This window comes from Lampetra fluviatilis, chromosome 4 (assembly GCF_964198595.1).
Source record: "Lampetra fluviatilis chromosome 4, kcLamFluv1.1, whole genome shotgun sequence".
NCBI lineage: Eukaryota > Metazoa > Chordata > Hyperoartia > Petromyzontiformes > Petromyzontidae > Lampetra > Lampetra fluviatilis.
The window spans coordinates 5,280,293-5,300,591 of NC_136278.1; the positions used below are offsets into that span (position 1 = coordinate 5,280,293).

The 20,299-nt window shown below is 44.6% G+C and overlaps 1 protein-coding gene across 1 annotated transcript; it reads left to right on the top strand.

Moving 5' to 3' along the window:
* The first annotated feature begins 553 nt into the window (after window positions 1-553).
* Window positions 554-14,678, top strand: SMOX (spermine oxidase). The gene is made up of 7 exons (XM_078855442.1): window positions 554-844; window positions 5,953-6,176; window positions 8,258-8,484; window positions 8,695-8,868; window positions 10,251-11,064; window positions 12,357-12,517; window positions 13,275-14,678. The coding sequence occupies exons 2-7, from the start codon at window positions 5,969-5,971 to the stop codon at window positions 13,443-13,445; spliced, it is 1,755 nt and encodes a 584-aa protein (XP_078711568.1). The 5' UTR covers window positions 554-844; window positions 5,953-5,968; the 3' UTR covers window positions 13,446-14,678.
* The last annotated feature ends 5,621 nt before the right edge of the window (window positions 14,679-20,299 follow it).

Consider the following 20,299-nt stretch of genomic DNA (forward strand, 5'->3'; position numbering starts at 1 on the left):
CAGAGTCAAACACACAGAGAAGGGAGCGGGGGAGCAGACTCAAAACACGGGGGAAGCAAGAGCCGATCAGCACACGGTGGGGGATAAAATGAATTAAGAGGGAATGGATAGCGGAGAAGGGAAGTGGGAGAGTGCAAGGCAGCGAGGCGAGCTACGGGCGCTAAGTCCTCCTCGGGGCGAGCGGGGAGGGACTTTGCGTCCCTTCCCTTCCGGGGCGTGAGAGGCATTGGCAGTGGGGAGAGAGCCGCGGGGTGGTGGTGGTGGGCAGAGAGCCGGGGGGGGAGAGAACCGGGGGGGGGGGGGAGAGAACCGGGGGGGGGGGGAGAGCCGGGGGGGGGGGAGAGCCGGGGGGGGGGGAGAGCGCCGGGGGGGGGGGAGAGCGCCGGGGGGGGGGGAGAGCCGGGGGGGGGGAGGGGGAGAGGGCCGGGGGGGTGGTGGTGGTGGGGAGAGAGCCGGGGGGGGAGAGAGCCGGGGGGGGGGAGAGAGCATGAGGGGGGGGGGAGAGCCGGGGGGGGGGGAGAGGGCCGGGGGGAGGGGAGCCGGGGGGGGGAGGACCGGGGGGGGAGAGAGGGGGGGTGGTGCCGCCGCGCTCCAAACCACCCCGCCTCTCTCCCGGTAGCCGCAGCCGGTTCGGGCCGGTTAAATAAAGGAGGTGGGTGGCTACGTAAGCCACGGCCCCCCTCGCTCGTAACATCACCAAGCCACGAGACTCCTCCTCCTCCTCGGTTCCGACTGAGCAGCACCCCCTACAGCAAAGAGCAGCAGCCAAAGGGGGTGGTAGGAGCCGGTTCGTCTCCCACACGGCCACCAACACAGCAACGCGGGAGGATACACAGCACAACAGGTACGGAGGGCAAAGCGGCGTTTGTCGTGAGTGTGTTCGGCCGTGGGCTAGTGACATCGATTTGACGTTGTGTGTGAGACTGTGAGTGTGACTGCGTAAGATTAAGCCGCTGTATGTGTGTGTGTGACTGCGTAAGACGAAGCCGCTGTGTGTGTGACTGCGTAAGACGAAGCCGCTGTGTGTGTGTGTGTGCGTAAGACGAATCCGCTGTGTGTGTGTGTGCGTAAGACGATGCCGCTGTGTGTGTGTGTGCGTAAGACGAATCCGCTGTGCGTGTGTGTGCGTAAGACGAATACGCTGTGTGTGTGTGTACGTAAGACGAAGACGCTGTGTGTGTGTGCGTAAGACGATTCCGCTGTGTGTGTGTGCGTAAGACGAAGACGTTGTGTGTGTGTGTGTGTAAGACGAAGACGCTGTGTGTGTGTGTAAGACGAAGACGCTGTGTGTGTGTGTAAGACGAAGACGCTGTGTGTGTGTGTAAGACGAAGCCGCTGTGTGATTACGCACGCCACACACACAAGCGTTCACACGACATTTCTGTGCGATTGTGTCTCGTTGTTTACGCGTGAGAGGTCTCCGTGTGTATTAGTGGGGTGTGTTGCTGTTGTTTGTTTGTACCACCACCACCACCTGGACGTCTATCGTGTGGTGTGTCCATAGGTTTGGACGTGTGGAGGGGTAATTATGATGTCGTATTGAGACGTACGGCGGTGTGGCTCCATGTGTGTGGAGTGTGTGACATTTAACAAATTGTGTTATTTGGCAATGTGCCTCTATTTGAAACATCGTCGTGTCTACGTGTGTAGTATTATGTTCAAGCCTATGCTGTGTTTTGTTAGCCAGTAGCACTGTTACTTGAGTCTATATACCCTGGGTAAAATCACAACTTGTGTGTTGTACAATCAAAGTGATTATAATTATTATACTGTGTGTGCTTATTGTGGTTAATCGATACACAAGCCACACGGCGCATCACAGCAATGAGATAGATCTTTGTGTTTGTAACACTATACACCGGCAAGTTGTGTACTCCATTGGTACAGAATGTAACGTTATATGGCAATTTATATATAAATAAACAACCACGGCACTGTATCTGATTTTCCATGTACTGTGTGCTCGTAGGCACATGCAGTATATGTTCACATTTATAATACGAATGTAACTGATGTGTCTATCTATACGGTAAACAAAACCTACTATTGTATGGTGATTCGTGCAGTTGTACACGGTATATATTTGATACGCAGTGTATATTCCGTATAACCCATATAGTACCGTGTATGGCACTTCCCGTGATGTAAGAGTTACAATGCAATATACCCACAACACGGTGCTGTGTTTGGCAATCGCTGCAGTAATAATAATGTGTGTCGATGTATCAAATACCGTATATCCACATCATTGTGTCGGTATTAATCTATATATGTGTATTAAAATATAACCACTGTATTCAATACGTATGCGAAATATGCTACAGTGTACAACCCCATCCACAGTGCTCAACGCCACTGGGTAATTGCGTCGGATAAGAGAGTCCCTTTGTTCCGATGTCTCGAACGTTACACACAAAGATAAAGACATAGACTCACCCACCACCCGTATAGCCTTCAACAGACTGCTGGGGCAAGGGCTGTCTTTGTCTCCCCACTGACTCATCTTTACACACCGCCACTAGGTACTCGTTTTAAGGCTGAGTCGACCTAGGAGGGAGGGGTGCCTAGGACCGGTTCGGATATTCGCCGTCAACTGCTGTTGGCCGTGAGCGGGGAATCGAACTCGGGTGGGCCGGTTCGTGGGGCAGTACGCGAACCACAGACACAGACAGACAGACGCACAGACAGACACACAGACAGACACACAGACAGACAGACACACATACACACACAGACACACACAGACACACACACACAGACACACACACAGACACACACAGACAGACACACACAGACACACATACACAGACACACACACACAGACACACACACACAGACACACAGAGACACACACACAGACACACACACAGACACACACACACAGACACACAGAGACACACACACACAGACACACACACAGACACACACACAGACAGACACACACACAGACATACACAGGCAGACACAGACAGACACACACAGACAGACACAGACAGACAGACAGACACAGACAGACCACAGACACAGACACACAGACAGACAGACACACACACAGACACACAGACAGACACAGACAGACACACAGACCCACACACAGACAGACACACAGACAGACACACACAGACACACGAATGTATTAGTTGCGGTTTGTGACAGTGTTATTTCACTCGGATATAAGAAAGAACAAATTCCATCCGCAGACAAGTCAGTGTATCTGATTCTGCGAACGGAATGTTACAACCCCGTTCCAAGCGCTACACATTTTTTCCCCCGCATACTCTTTAGTTATAACAGTGACTGTACATGTCTAGCACATGCCTAGCACATGTCTAGCACATGTCTATTATACACACAGTTCACCACCCATTCTGTGATTCGCACTGCTGCTGCTGCTTTGACTGACAACGCCGTTTCTCTCTGTCGCAGATGGGGAACAGCCGTTTTGGGGTTGATGTCAATATCTATCAAATAGGCCTCTCTGTTAGTTGTTTACCTGAACGGATGGACTGTGTAGTCGTGAACGCGTCTCGTAAAGCTTCATTTGATCCGAAGGGATGTTTAGCTTTATGCGCATACATTTGTAGTTTTAATGAAGATCATTATTCTGGATTTTAACTTTATTTATTCTGCATTAAATACAGTAAATTACTTGTTTGCAATGTCTGTGGCCCAATGTGAAATGTCAAAGCATCTGTGGAACCGTCAAAAACCGACCTGCATTGAAAACGACCCCACCGCAATTGTATAAATCGAGTGACCTTCCATTAAGCTGCTGACGAAAATGGATGAGTCATGCGCGTTTGGTTTAAAAATCGCTTGGATGTTTATATGTTAAAGGGAAATAACAAATGCGAGACATTGTCCGTGACATCACCGCTGGATTACACTTTCAGGATTAGCGGGATGAGATACAAAGTTAAAATGGGGATTTACTAGATTTTAAGTAGTTTACCCACCACCATAATTAACCTCACCCTTAATTGTGTATCTCGAAAGTCTGATTGGTTTCCGTGTGTGTTGAGGGGGGGGGGAAACGACAATATAGTTTACGAAGGTAATTTTTTATTTGCTTTAAATTAAATTATTTTGTCATGGTGATATATCAGGATCATAAGAGATGGCTATTGGCTTTGGGAGGGCTTTATCTAGCAGTGGATGGATCATGGCTGCTACTGCTGATGATGTGTCTTCTAGTTTTTATGGGGATCTTGCACAAAAAAACAACTTGTGTGAGTCATAGGGAATGTGAAACAGACAGCATCCCCACTTAACAGCTGTTATGTTTAGATAGCCGCAAGCACGATATTTTGACTTTTCAGACAGACCACACACACCGACACACGCCCACCTACACAGATGCTTGGGAAATACCGGCCGACGGAAGTTGTGGGCATAACAAGTTTCTTTTAATTGCACCATAAAGAAATACACATTATATCCAGTGGTTTAGAAGTTACGTAATGATTTCGCCTCCATCCTGCCAGCATTGATTCCTTCACACTAGGTATGTGAATTATGTGAGAAATAGTGATGCACAAGTATGCACGGTTTCCATGAGTGCTGGACACCAACTGGCTCATCAAAATATTCGTTTTTATACTGTACTTGTTGAAATGCCCCCACTTGCCTATAAAGCCTGCCATTCCAGCCTTCTTAGATCAGTGAGTGTGTCCTGGCACACTGGCATGCACAGGTGCTTTCATATTTGATTGCAAAATTTCACACATTGACAGACCGTCACTTTTTTTTTTGGGACCACTTGAAAGTGACTGCTGATTTTTTTTTACATGTAAACGTTTCCCAGCCAGGGTGACACCACTATGTGCAATGGAGCCTTGATGACACATGTTTGTGTGTGCTGCTGCATTGGCAGATTTGAGGAAATTTACGATGGTGAATTTGATTGACTTATAGCCAAGACGAGTAGTGATTGTGCATGGTATAGACGTTGTATAGTTCAGTTTGGTTTAAAATTAGAACAAAGTGCATCGATATGTCACATAATGGTGTGTAAGAGATAAGATGTCTTGGCATTACACTGTCACCTTTGCCCACTTTTAATGAGCTATCATAACCAAAAAAGTATTTCAGCATTTTGGTACAGACACATTATGATGCATTTAAGACCGAAGCAGAAGGATTTCACCACAACTCTGGCTGTCCGCCTGATGATGCTAGTTGTAATTACTGGCGAAACATCGTACTCGGATTATAAATGTCATGGCTTTACTGTCCAACACACCCGGTGTGTTGAACTCATATCGAATTGGCAGGTATTGTTTACGTGACAAACCTTACTAATTGGTTGTGTCGGGTGGTGGCGGGTTTAACGATACATTGATATTTGCGCGCTCTAACCCAAAAACTTATGTTATGGATGATGTATATGGAGGAGAGTTGTAGAAGCTGTTCCATACCAAACAAGTACCCACTCACAGATGTGTCTTAAAAGTATGAAAAACATGGGAGTCATGTGTGTATGTGGTTCACGCACTGTGCTATGAACCTGGTGATTTGATTTTAATATTTGGCCATGGCAACACCAGTGGCAAGTGTTTTCTGAACTTGTTCTTGAATGCATACCTAGTGTGGTGACTAAGGCAGCCGGATGTGTTCGCTGGCCATACCAACTGCTCGCGCTCCGTGCCTGCTTCAATAGATGCTCGCTAAACAACACTTTTCTAAACAAAACCTAATGGGCTACTTTGGGGATCGTCATCATCATCACCACCACTTAATATTTACACCGTGCCTCCCATGCAGTACGTGTTGTGCCGCCCTACTTTATGGGGCGGAAGCTGTACCTGTGCGGCACAAGCTGTACACAGTACTAGCCAGCAAGTGAGGCGTTCGTCTTTCAGTAGGGAGGACGTTGTTGCGATACCGTTTTTCACCAATTGTCAGGGTAAGTTAAGTTGCGAATAAGTAAACATTTTGTAATGTGTTCTGCAGGAGCCGGTGACAAGGCATGCAAAGTTGCGAAGAGTCCTCAGAGAGCGTTGATGAGCCTCACAGTAAAGGCCCCCGGGGGAGCGAGGAACCGCACGTCATTGTGATTGGCGGCGGCCTTGCTGGACTCGCCGCCGCCAGCAGACTACTTGAACGTGGCTTTCGCCATGTGGTCATTCTCGAGGCCACCGGCCACCTTGGAGGGCGCGTCCGCAGCAAGGAATTTTGTGAGTCCAGGGCACCGTCCTTATCGGATCAATCTGTTTTTGCCACAGTTAAAATTGCTGTATGGCATTCCGTTGTGTTTCGGGTTGAACCATGTGTTTTTTGGCCTGATGCCCGATGTTTCGCTTCATGAGCTGGTAGCGTCTTTTAGAACTGAACTGAATTCATGAACTGACTTGAATTCAGTTCCTGAAGAAGCTCCCAGCACATGGGGCAATGGAGCGAAACATTGGAAATCGTGCCAAATACACTGCTCTCCATCCTGAAGACACAGAGATACAAAGCACATCTGAGAAAATCAACGCAGTGAAATTTCTATTGTTTGCCTTAAAATTTGCATCTTCATAAATGCATTTTCTTTACAGAATTACATACAAAATAGTGCCCATCTAAATGAATATGCTTTCAGCACTAACGTAAGCCTATCAGCACCAAGAATACATTGTATTTCTCTTATTCAAGCAATTATTACACGTGAATAAAAAAACATTAAGTTCGTGGCCTTGGCTGGAATGATACTATCTAAAATGAAGGTGATAGTTCACTCGTGTTTTGACATGCACAAATTTCATAACAAGTTGGGTGTAGCCCGTCACATGGGTTTACAGTTTATTAAATACAGTTATTACATGCAGTGGGTGGGTCTGCTAGTGTTTGAAAACATCTCCCCAAACATAAGCTACACTTACATTTTTTCTGTGTTTTTTATTTGTAAGTGCTCTAAAGAGTGTGACATTGGTGCAGTGGCTGGCGTGCTACACTATGAACCCGGAAACTCTAGATTGATTCCAGGCCAAGGTGGCGAGTGATGGCATAACCTCTCCTGCCCTCTCCTACAAACTTGCACTGACCAGCAAGTATGATTAAAAAGCCCCAATAGCCCATATTGTGTGAGGAGTCCTTCATTCATTGGTGAATCAATAATGGCTGTAAATTTGCATTTAATGTGTACTGAAACGCCAAAACAATTGCTTTGGAAAATAACGCTTCAGTCTAAACTCTCAATATAAATTATTAATGAATGATTCATTTATTTTCACTGAAACCGTTTGCAAGGTAGATATGTTAGTTTTTTTAGATATTGCAAATACTGCTGGGCTTTAGTGGAGCTTTTTGCTATTTCTTACAAATGCCTTTTTTTCCAGAATTTGGAGTCCTGGTTTATACCCTCAAGTTGCATTTGAGTATACATTGCGTCTTATTCCTAAAATGTTCACTGTTGCTTCAACAAAGCTTGAACATCTTTAAAAGTGCTCTTCCAACCGTCCATGTGTTCTAGTGTTTAGCGATGTAATGAAGGTTTTGAAAAACACCCTATATCCTTTTGTGTAATGATACTGTTCTCCATGTGTTGCTGTGTTATATGGCATCCTTCCTACCCTTGCCTTTGAGGAGTTCATCTTGCAGCACATGTTTCAAGCTTTTTAGACTTTGCATAATAGTAGATAACATGCAATTAATCTTTGGAGCACTGAGTCAATGAAAATATAAAAAAAACAACTGTTCCCTAATTAATAAATTATTGTAAAATGACACTAATTTGAATTGTGTTTATTAATTGTGAAAGTGAAATTTCATCGCACTGTGATAAAGATACTCACTTATTGAGTCCTGTTGTATGTGTTACGCTTAATTAAGACTACACGGTAAATGGCATACAAATGACATAAAATAATGATTTTGCCCAATTGGATTGAATATCATAGTTTACCTTTCAGCCTCCAAATTAATTTAGACTGACCACAATGGCCATTAGTTTTGGATGTTTGACCACACTTCACCATTGTGGTCATTGCGCATTGTTGAAGGGGTAGGCCCAAGAACTGGTTAAGCTATCCATCGCCACTGATTTTAGCCATGGCTGGGAATTAAACCATCCACCACTGCACCGCCCCTGTTGGCAATACGTGAAATTACTATGTTGTCCTCGCAACCAAACATGTCTACTTACCGCATGTGGAGTAAAAATGCAACGCTCCAACAGATTTTTCCTTTAATCGAAACACCGTATCTTCCCGCCAGTATCGATTTCTCAGGTAGCAGCCACAGCATCTCTGCTGTCGTCTCTCACTGCCGGCCACAGGCCAGACGACGGTGGAGCTCGGAGCAGCCTGGATCCATGGGGCGCGTGGGAACCCTGTGTATCACCTGGCCGAGGAGCACAACCTTCTGGTGGAGACAACGGAGGAGGAGCGCAGCCTCGGCCGCATCAGCCTCTACTCGACGGTGGGCGAGACGTGCTACTTCACGTCGTCCGGCCGCCGCCTGCCGCGGCACTTTGTTGAGGAGTTCCGCGACCTCTATGACAAGGTTGGTTGTTATCGTCGGTCTTGCCTTCTCATTGCCCCATGCTTCCACTTACGTTTTGATGTAACCCAAGCTCAGGGCTTTTTTTTTTTACTCTGTGTTGTCGTCAACGTTTTTTTTTATCTCTCATGTTACCGCCTACTCAATTTGTCTTTCTTACCGTTGTTTGATCCCCTTCGACCCTTTCTTCTGACACCAAAAAATGAACCGCAGGTGTTTAACTTGACACAGGAGTTTTTCCAAAGGAACAAGCCTCTCGACGCAGAGCACAGCAGCAGCGTGGGCGAGTTCATCCGTGAAGTCATGCGCAAGTGCATCGAGGAGGAGCCGGATGACTCAAGCCAGACCAAGCGGGTCAAGCTGGCCATGTTACAGCAGGCTCTCAAGGTTAATCATTGGCCAGACCAAAACATAATATATTATTAGATACAATTAGCCTATTGTATTGTCCATGAGCTATGTAGGTATGTGTGTTGAACTTCTTTCCCACCGTACATAGCCAACCGTGCTATTCGGAGATGCCGGGGAAGGACAACAAACTAAACACAAAAATCAGTTCTAAAGAAATGAGTTTTCAATCTAGACTTCAAAAAGTATGGCTATGAAGTAAGGCTGTTGCTTAAAATGTCACCTGTTTTATATATATATATTTGAAGGCAGTGTTATTGGTGAATGTGAGTCTTTTTTATTGGGGAGAGGCCGACCAGTGTTTACAGCACTGCTCGAATGAGTCCGGAAATATATTTAAATGTGTGGTTTGCGTCATTGTGGGTTAGAGGTCCATTGAAAAGTGCTTACAGTACTTGCACAATTCCAGTTCATCAAACAGATGGGGTGAAATTTTCGGAACTACAGTAAAACCTGGGATTGCGAGAATAATTCGTTCCGGAAACATGTTTGTAATCCAAAGCACTCCTATATCAAAGCACTCGTATATCAGTTGTGATCACGTGATGCTCGGCAGATAAAGTGTAAACACGTACTACTCGTATTGCAAGACCTCGCTCGTTTACCAAATTAATATTTATTTAAAAAATTTGCTCGTCTTGCAAAACACTCGCAGACCAAGTTACTCGCAATCCCAAGGTTCTACTGTAATTTGCAGCTCGTCAATCCACTTCTTGATAAAGGCCTTAAAATGTTGTATAATACTTCACACTGGTTGGTGCAGGTTGGTAAAGAGAGGATTCAGGATGGATTCAGGTATCACTCGCTACTGGTGTTAACCCTGACTGGGAATCGAACTCAAGTGACTGGATTCATAGCGTAGTGCAATAATCACCATGCCTCAGCTCCACCCCTTTTTTCATTCCAAAATCGTTCATCCAACTGTATTGCATATGTGATCTTAAGTTTCACGATGATTTGAACCTATGGGTGTGTTTCTCAGATTGTATCTTCATTTCATAAAGACACTCTCCACAAAACTCCACAATATTAGCACGTGAATGATTTTTAGTCACCCTTTTAACCTAGGTCAAAAGCCACATCTCATCATCAAATACCAATGTTCCCAGAATAAGCCCTTTGTTGATTCCGTACAATGAAAATTACTCAAGTATTTTGATGGATTCACAGATGATCAAATTAGGTTTCATATCATTTATAGCTGTACTTTGCAATGGCCAATTAAACAACAGTATAGCTGTGCATCTCCACAAGAATAAATCAAGGATGTCAGCCTATTAGCCTACCTGTTTTCCACATGTTAACCAGATATACAGGAGCCATTGTTATGAACCTAACTGGGCTCTCTCATCTCCTGCCAGGTGGAAAGTTGTGAGAGCAGTGCGTCAAGCATGGATGACGTGTCTCTTGCCGCGTTTGGGGAGTGGACCGAAATCCCCGGTGCCCACCACATCATCCCCACCGGCTTCACATCCATCGTGGACATCCTTCAGCGAGGTATACCAAACTCGTCCATACGCATCAGCAAGCCAGTACGCCGAGTTCTCTGGGACTCTACCGAGCACTGCAGTGGCTTTTCCGGCTCTGCCAACAAAAACGGCAGCAGCGACGGCGGTTGCCTAGAAAACGGAATCGGCGGCGGCGGCGGCGGCAGCGGTGGCAGAAACGGCACAAACGGAGACTCGGAGAAGAATCCAACGCACAACATGGAGCCGTGTTGTCGAGCGGCGCGTACCTTCCCCGTGCGCGTCGAGTGCGAGGACGGGGAGTGCTTCCTGGCCGACCACGTCATCCTCACGGCCTCGCTGGGGGTCCTCAAGGAGCGGCATGGCACCATGTTCGATCCTCCGCTGCCCGGCGACAAGGTGGCGGCCATAGAGAAGCTCGGCATTGGCACCACTGACAAGATCTTCCTCGAGTTTGAGGAGCCCTTCTGGGGCCCCGAGTGCAACAGCATTCAGCTGGTGTGGGAGGATGATGTGGGGGAGGAGTCGGAGCAGGAACAGCTGCGTCCCTGGTATCGCAAGGTTTGCAGCTTCGACGTTCTCTACCCGGCGTCGCGCTACGGACATGTGCTCGGCGGCTGGGTGTGCGGAGACGAGGCTCTCGAGATGGAAAAGCTGGACGACGAGACGGTGGCCGAGACGTGCACCGAACTGCTCCGCAAGTTCATGGGCAAGTGTAACACAACGCAGAATGTGACGATGAAATATAGCGCATGTACAGAGAATTCGGGGCGGCGGGGGGTTAAGTCCTAATGATACAGTGTTTTGTATGATCGGTGTGTATAGGTCGGGCTTTAGAGGACTTTAAAATGAGCCTCACATTTAATCTGGTGTGACTTTTCTTTTCCAGCAAGGGTATGCCCTTTGTAATATATGCTATCATAAACCCAAGAGTAAGCAATTGCAACGCTGCCCTTTTTATGTTCGAACATGTTATTTTTCAAATGCCTTGCCTCTCTATTATGCCCCAGGCCAAATGTGTGATTTAATTCGCAAGGGGTTTTTTCACAGTGCCGTCGCTCTTTATGAATTGTTTCGGCATGTATTCATGGCTTCCACAAATTCTAAAATTGGTTTAGTTCTTTTTTTTCTTCTTTTGGGTATACGCACATTTCCCTGAGTGCTAATTGCAGGGTTTGTATCTGATTTGTGTGTGAGCGTGCTATTGAATTTGTGGCCGTGTGTGCTGCTTTGCATTGCCGTAGGTAAGTATGCAGCATGAAAGTTTCATGTGAGTACGTGCAAATATGGTTTGGGTAGATGAAAAAAAAATGAAAATGTGTCCTGGACACTATGTGTAAGTGTGTGAGTTAATAATAGTAGAATTGAAACATTAGCACACTGTACATTGTAGGGTAGAAATGTATCTATCATAGTTATGATAAAATGTAGGTTTAATCCAATTTTATTTTTCATTAGAATACTTTAGCAATGCAATAGACTATATATAATGATTGTATTTCTAAAGAAAATAATAGATTTACTAGAATAAAAGTCGTGCTTAATATGTAATAAAACCTGAAGCATGGAGAGTTACACGCTTGGAATTATATTGAGACAGAAACAAATAACGCATGGCTTACAGAGCATGCGCACATTACAGAGATTTATTGACAAAACAAAAGTGGGCTTGGGTAGGACATATCATGAGTGAACAAGACTAGTGATGGAATTGCAACCGAAGGACAGAACGCTCCCGGAAGTGAAGTCAGTTCATGCGCAGGATTACGATGGATCGTGGGTTTTCAGGATGGTGAGAGATTGCAACGGTGCAGGGAGACCTTCATCCAGCAGTGGATGGACAATGGCCGGTGATGATAAGTTCTATAACCTTTTTCTTAAATGGCATTGCCCTTTTCATTTCTTAAGGGTACACAGCAAATTGTGACTCACTGTGGGTGTATAATATCACCGTTTAAATACTGCCTTTTATTAAATAACATTTCCCTTGCTGTCACACAGGGAACCCAAACATCGTGAAACCACGCAAGATCCTCAGGACGTTCTGGGGCAGTGACCCGTACACACGTGGCTCGTACTCTTACACCCGCGTGGGGTCAAACGGAGCGGATATTGACACATTGGCTGAGCCCCTGCCTTATACAGACAGCACCAAAATCCAGGTACCAGCAATGCACTGTGCACAATGCACGCTGCTTTACACTACTGCGTATGATTTCTCCCGTCGTTTTCCGTTCGTACTGCGTGTTATTCGGGCACGGTGTCCGATGCTTCGCTCTACCTGCTGGCAACTGAACTGAGAAGCTCCCAGCATGTGGAACGACATGCCAGGAATCATTTGGAACAAACACGTTGCGGAGCTATTCCAGTAATTGCTGTTAACGCTTTTATCACTCTGCGTGCAGTTTTCACGTTGAGTACTTAAAACTGGTGTAAGATTGCTCAGGCTGATTCATCGTGTGCAGTAGGTTGTGCCACTCCTTTTATTGCCAGTGGCAGCTTATTATCTGTTTCATATTTTATTGCGTGTATATGTACACACATTTTTACACAAGTACTGTGCATGCATTTGTGGGGAGCGGTAGAGTAGCGATTAGCACACTGTGCTACCTACTCAGGGACCCGAGTTTGATCCTTGCTCATGGCCAACACCAGTGACAATTACTTGAACCAGTCCTTGGACTCCCCTAGGTCGACTCGGCCTCAATTGAGTACCCGGTGCGATGTGTAAACATTGCGACTCAGGGAGACAAAGGCAGCCAGGCATGGTGCTCGCCACCCACCCCCTCGTGTGCTGTGGCGGCCTTCATAGGTGCGACTCGCTAACAGCACTTGCCCCAACAGTCTGTCAAAAGGCTACATGGGAAATAGTTGCACTTTTTTTTTTAAAGATGTCCTCTGAATGTCATTCTCTTTCAGCCTCTGCAGTTGCTGTTTGCGGGAGAGGCAACTCACAGGAAGTTCTACTCCACGACACATGGTGCCTTGCTGACTGGCCAGCGCGAAGCAGGCCGCATCGTTGAGATGTATGCTTACGACGACGGTTCAGAGGGGAAGGAGAAGAAACTGGAGGAGCTCATACGCTATTAGCGAGCGTTAGCATAGATGTGTTCGCATCCTGTTGAGGTGGCATCTGCTCTTTGACTACAGACCGGTATTGTGTTTTGACTTGGTGGCGTGATTAATGGAACAAGTAGATGAGATACACACGTTGCATGTGCTTCAAATCATTTTCTTAAACCTTTGGTGCTGTGGATTGGTATTGTGAATCAGGCCGATCAGAATGGAAGTATTTATGGCACCGTTACATGTCAAAACCACCATGCTTTTCCACGCATATGTATGTATCTTGTATGTATGTTGAATTTCTTTCGCACCATACGTAGCCAACCGTGCTAATTGTATGTTCGAGGAAAGGACGACAAACTAAACACAAAACGCAGTTCCATTACAGTAGTCATATTAAACTTTCACAAACATCAGTGTTCATGATTTGGTGTTTTTTAAACAATATTACAATGTGTTATTCTGGTTTTAATACATCTCTGTATTTATGTGGTCATATACCACCAACAACAGTACCACACTATTCGTTATAGAAAATGCATCCTCCTAACACTGCAGTGGATTTATGAAATATTACACGGATCAATACATTCATGAAAAACAAGTTCATTCGTTTGCTCTCATAGTCAATTGCAGGAAAGAATTATGAGTCGAATACAGGAAGATGCACAACAACTGCAAATGTTCAAACACTTTCAGTCCTGGTGAATGTTGAGAATAACTCCCCACGTGCGGTGTTTTTGTTGTTGTTGTTGAAGAGACGAGCAGACAAAACAATTCCATGAACGTTGTGGTAGTTCGTTTTATATTATCCGATATCAAAGAAGAGTGGTTATAAACCAAAATGTCGGTTACAGTGTCATAGAATGTCCTAAAGAAATAATTTGTCGCTGCATCGGTCACATTGATTCTCATTTAGCTTTATTGGACAGTAATTATGCAAACCGCTGCATGTGTAGCAATGACAGTAGCGACAAGCCGTGCAGTACTCGCTGTTATTGTCGATTTTACACAGCCGAATTTAATTGTTTTTAATCTTTGTAATTGTATGTGTACACGTGCCACTAAAACGTTTCGAAAACAGGTGATTTTAATACGTGTTATTTTCACCGTGATGGATTTATATCACCTTTAGAATACTGTTTAAAAGTAAAAGAGAGTAGCAAGTGCCTTGTTTGTGCTTTTGCTGAACTGCGTGAACAATTGATTTAACTGGTCATTTGATCTTGCTAACGCATTAATAAAGTTACAGCATTACGTGTGTTTGCTTATGGTTGACATACAAGCTGTGTTTACACTACCCCCTAGCGTTCGCAATGCTCACGGAGCCTCACTGAGATCGCATCCACAACCATGAATTGCCAACACAGACTCGGACTTTATTCAGTTTAACACGTAGGCTTTCGCGACTAATATTATCCATATTAAATATTTTTTTGGGTAAATATAAATGTGTCGTTAAAACCCGCCACCACCCGACAAAGCCAATTAGGTGTGCCATGTAAACAAAACGTGGCAATTAGTTGCTACTTCAGCACACTGGTGACAAACCTTGTCTGTGTCGGCTCGTGGCGGGATTAACCACGCATTTATATTTACGCGATCTAACCCGCACTTTCAGCTGGTGAAACATTCGGCAAAGCATCTCGGTCACAAGGACAAACAGCCAAACACTGTCAGCAGTGCCGGCAAGTTACAGGACATTGCAGGAAGGGAATGTGCGTACAAGTGCAAAAACATGAAATATTTACACGAACCATGCCAGAACTTGCGACAAAAACATGATAATAAATTGTGATCAAATAAAAAAAAACAATCTTTTCACAGGCTTATGTAAATAACCCATATAAAACATGCGTAAAGGAGTGTATGGCAATTGTGGCAGAGGTGCTCCTGCAGCATGGACTTCAAACACGAAAGGTACATTTCGAATAGTAAGACTGGTTATAATGACATTCCAAAGTGTGGGTGCTGTGCAAGAGAAGGCTCAGAAACCAGTCTGAGTTCTCGATGAAGGAATGGTCTACATGATACTGGAGACCCGTCTTCGGTTGATAGATGCAGAAAGTGAGTTACATTCTGAGTCGATATAGATTTAAGGATTTGTCTGAAAATTGTCCAGTGTATGTCTACGTAGCTCCAGCAAAGTTAGATTAGCATTAGAGCAAAGCTCACAGTGATGACTTCCATAAGGGACACCCAATGCAAATCTTAAAGAGTCGAATGATATAGAGCATGGGTCGGCAACCTACGGCTCCGGAGCCGCATGCGGCTCGTTACGGGCTGCTTCTTGACGATATGTACGTATGTACAGTATGTACTCAGATGCATTGCGGCTCTTGAAATACTGAATTTTGTACCGAATTGGAAAGAAATGGCTCTTCTTGTTATTTTGGTTGCCGACCCCTGATATAGAGGATTAGTTAATCCCACCAGACGTCTCGTTCTGCCAACGCGTCCAAGGGTGGGAGGCGTGCAGGCTGCGGAATTGACACCGTGCAGGAATATTTTTAATGCAAGGGGAACGGGCGTTACGTGGTGGAAACAAAACACGAATACATACACAACGTGAAGCGTACTTTTCTCATAAAAGACACTATGAAATATTTCTCACTGAGCATCATGTTGACCTGAGGTATGGATTTGTGTGCAACTTTAGGGGAGTGGATTATTGGTGTTGGATGCTATACCAGAAAGGCTGAGAAACCTCATGCACCACATTCATATCCGTTTTTACAAAATGTTATAATTATCGTTTCTCACGTTATTCTCAGATATTTTACTTCCTAATATGAATTCAATTATCAATTCGATGAGTAGAGTTGTAAAGAAATGTCTTTTCATTTAATTAGTGCTTTGCTAAATATTTGACGGAATCGTTTTCACAGTTAATGTGCTTATGTATTGCGTTACTGATAGTAAATCTATCATCATAAACGCAGACGCATGCAGTTCAAAAACTATTCGGTATTTTATTGTTTTATTTTTATTATTTTATTATTTCCATTCTACGTGACTTTACCGAAATAACCAAGAAGACTCTTTGGTATTCTTCCATTGTACTGTACGTACAGCAAAGCACACGGTACAAAGAAATGTGAAATACAATACACATTGAGAGGAAACTAATATCGTGATGATCCTTATCATAGATAGATGGGTACTGATGGCTAACGAAAGGGGAGGGACGGAAGGAGTGGAGGGGCGAGGGGAGGGAAGAGAAAGAGAATGGGCAATAGAGGTAAGAGGTGAGATTAATAACAGCAGAGAAGTTTGCATCGGGCATGGGTGGTGGCAAAACGGTCAAATGAAGGAATTGAAAGTACAAAGTGGGGCTACCATCAAACTTTATCTGGCTCTGCCCACCAGACACCTCCGATAGCCTCCTGGACGATATTCTATTTCCAGGCTGATGAGGTCTGTGGAAATCTCAGGGCTGACAACGGAGAAGAGAATGCCCACTGGAGAGAAACGCTCGGTGGGCTGCTGTTAAATAAGTTGGTCCCGATCACGCTAGTAATCCTACACGTAAACGCAATAAATTAGATCACGGGACTAAATAAAAATGAATTATGAAACAATCTATTTGGTTAAGTTAATTATAGTGACCTCACGAATTCTTGTACACAGCTTCATTTCGATAATCGACAGTGTAAACTAGCGACAATGCTGATCGGTATCGATTTTACCCATATATCAATATTATAATGTATCACCGATATTTCTCGATTTAAAGCTTTCGTGACTGCAGGGATTCATCTTCTTGGTTCTTTCGGTAAAGTCACGTAGAAGGGAAGTAATACAATAATAAATATAAAACATAATAAAATAATTGTATTACTTCCCTTCTACGTGACTTTACCGAAAGAACCAAGAAGATATCACCGATATGTTCATGCTTATAAAACTAGTACTGTAGTATCTACACTGCCATAGCGAATGAGAACCATGACATATAGGGACTCCTCTATTTACGAACAAGTTAGGTTCCAGAGGTCTGTTCGGAAGTCGATTTGTTCATAAGTCCAACTTTACTCCTGTCGATTCCAAATTTGTTGTATGGCATGTACAGTAAACACTTGGAATGGCTTTAAAAGTTGTGCAATCTCATGTAGATGTAAATGCCACTGGTTCTTCATAATCTGCAGATGTAGATGCCACCACCACCATTTATTGTGCGGCGGTTGAACTTACGACTCTCGGTTTAAACAGGCAACTGCACATACGGACAGGTTTGTTCGTGTCTCTGAAAGTTCGTAAGTCGAATGTTCGTAAGTACAGGATTCCCTGTATCGGACATTCAATGCCTCGTGGTTGTTGGAGCACCTCCTCAAGGGGTGGTTTGGTCCCCACCATTCCTGGCCGATTTATATCTCCAGTGCAGATAATTATCACCTAGGACCCACCTTTCATGTGTCCTCGACACACACCGCTGTTACTACTTAGTTTAGTCTAAAGTCAACCTTTGGAATTTTGGTCATTTTAATCTGTAAGGTTTACCGTCGTGTTTTTGTACTTTGAATAATATATATTCGATATTGGAATCAGCGATACGTGTCAATGCTCTAACATCCGTTCCAGTCCTTCCGATTTAAATGATAGGTTGCTGATATTAACACCACGTCATCTGACTTCAAAGCTAATATCCTTGACTAAACAAAACATTTAAAACACATTTGTTGCCTTATTTGTTTTATTTGGACAATATTGAAGATGTAAAATGGCCTTTATAAATCGGCAGCCAATCGATAAAATCTGTAGGATTGGCAAGTACTATACATTTTGATATCTATACTTTAGGCAGTATCGCCTACCTCGAGTGTCAATGGGAAGCGAACTCGTTGGGTTTTTTTTGCTTTACCCCATCTGGTCTGGTCGGTCCTGACGCAATCTGTGCACATAGAAGGCTGCTACTGCCCTTGGGATGCGTTCACGATCCAAGTGAGCTGGTGAGCATCTCGTGGGATGAAAGGCAGACTGCTAAGGACCCCCCAGAAGACGTTTCACAGATTTCGTGTCGGCTCTTCTGGCTCACGATACATACATCAAATCGTCTGGATAAAGCAATCCACGTTCTTCCATTTACGCCAATGATGTGCCAACGCTGCAGCGTTCGGGATAATGGTACACACCGAAGCGCACAGAGACGGAAATAAGTCATACACAATGCAAACGAGCAGGTAATAACGAGCCAAACGTCGTTTATTACCGAATGGAATCGAATCGTGACCCCTGTATTGAGAAAATTCATAATTTCACAGATTGCGTGGGAGAGCAGTCTATTTCCGTGTGAACGTCAGCTACAACCTGATTTGTGTATGTGCGTCCACAAGGTGGCGGTGGTGCAGCGACCTTTCAATCTTCTCAGTCAATGCACCTACAGCATCTGGGTCTTCCTGTCCTGTGGGTCACCCGGCGAAACTTTTACATTTCCACGTGGCCTCAAAGTACACCGAGCATTGCGCAAGCGCTGTGGCTACATTATCGTCACTTAATCTTCACCACGATCCTTTTGCCCGTACAAGGACGACGGGTGTATTGCAGTAAATCTGAAACTTGCAAGCGAAAAGCAGACCGCGACGTGATAATGATTGCATCAATTCGTGTGCGATTTGTAAGGGCGCGGTGACACAGACTTATTTCATTTAAAGGTTATAATCCCTTGTTCATCACGACGTCCATTTTACTTCAATGTCTCAACAACAGCTTTACGGAGATCACGTGACGTGAGGGTTCTGCCTTTGTAGTGAGGGTTGTAAGTTGACGCTGAGGAGGGGGGAGGAGGCGCCTCGCCCCCCCCCATGTGGAGTGACGTCACCTGCTAATTATTATGAATCGGGGGGGGTGTCCATTTGGTGGACGTCACCTTATGATTATTAATGAGGGGGGCTGTTCGATGTGGAGTGACGTCACCTACTCATGATTATTAAGGGTGGGGGGAGGTGCTACATGTAGAGTGACGTCACCTGCTCATGATTGTTAATGAGGGGGGGGGGGTCCATGTGGAGGACGTCACCTGTTCATGAGTTTTAATGAGGGAGGCTGGCCCACGTGGAGGGACGTCATGCGCGGGACACATAGATATTCTTGGCTCATTATAGTAGTAAATTCCTGTACAAGTGGATATGCCGTGGGGTACATTTACAACAGATGTAAAATGAGATTACTGCTCAAGCGTATCTTAAGCAAAGAAGCACTGAATAGTGATTTGTTTTATTTTATTTTTTATTTTATTTCTAACTTCGTGACTTTACCGAAAGAACCAAAGAGTATGGATTCCTACAGTCACGAAAGCTTCAAGTCAAGATTGAAACACTGAATCCGTGTTTCATGTTGGGCTGGAAAACAGAACATTGTAGAGAGAGAGAGACAGGGCTAGGAAGATAATCCCTGCACACCCTTTATGCAGTGGGTTTCTGAGTCACTGCACTTGGGTTGAATAACCTGTATGTCCAGCAAGCCTGAACCGCAAGAGAAATTTGATATTCTGTCGTGAAAACGCCTCCTGGGATAAATACAAAATAAAATCTCAGTGAAATTCGTGGACTGTCGTGGTTTTACAACACACAGTAGTTCATGAGTTCACAAGTTGACAGGCGAACAAAAACATTTATACAATACACGGTGGTCCATATGTCTTGTGACCCCAAATTCATTGACCCCCAACATTTTTTGTTCCTTTGCTTATTCATTTCTCTTCTTGGTTCTTTCGGTAAAGTCACGTAGAAGGGAAGTAATAAAATAATACAAATAAAACATAATAAAACAATTCTCACAATTATTTTATTACTTCCCTTCTACGTGACTTTACCGAAAGAACCAAGAAGATGAATCCCTGCAGTCACGAAAGCTTTAAATCGAAATTTATTCATTTCTGT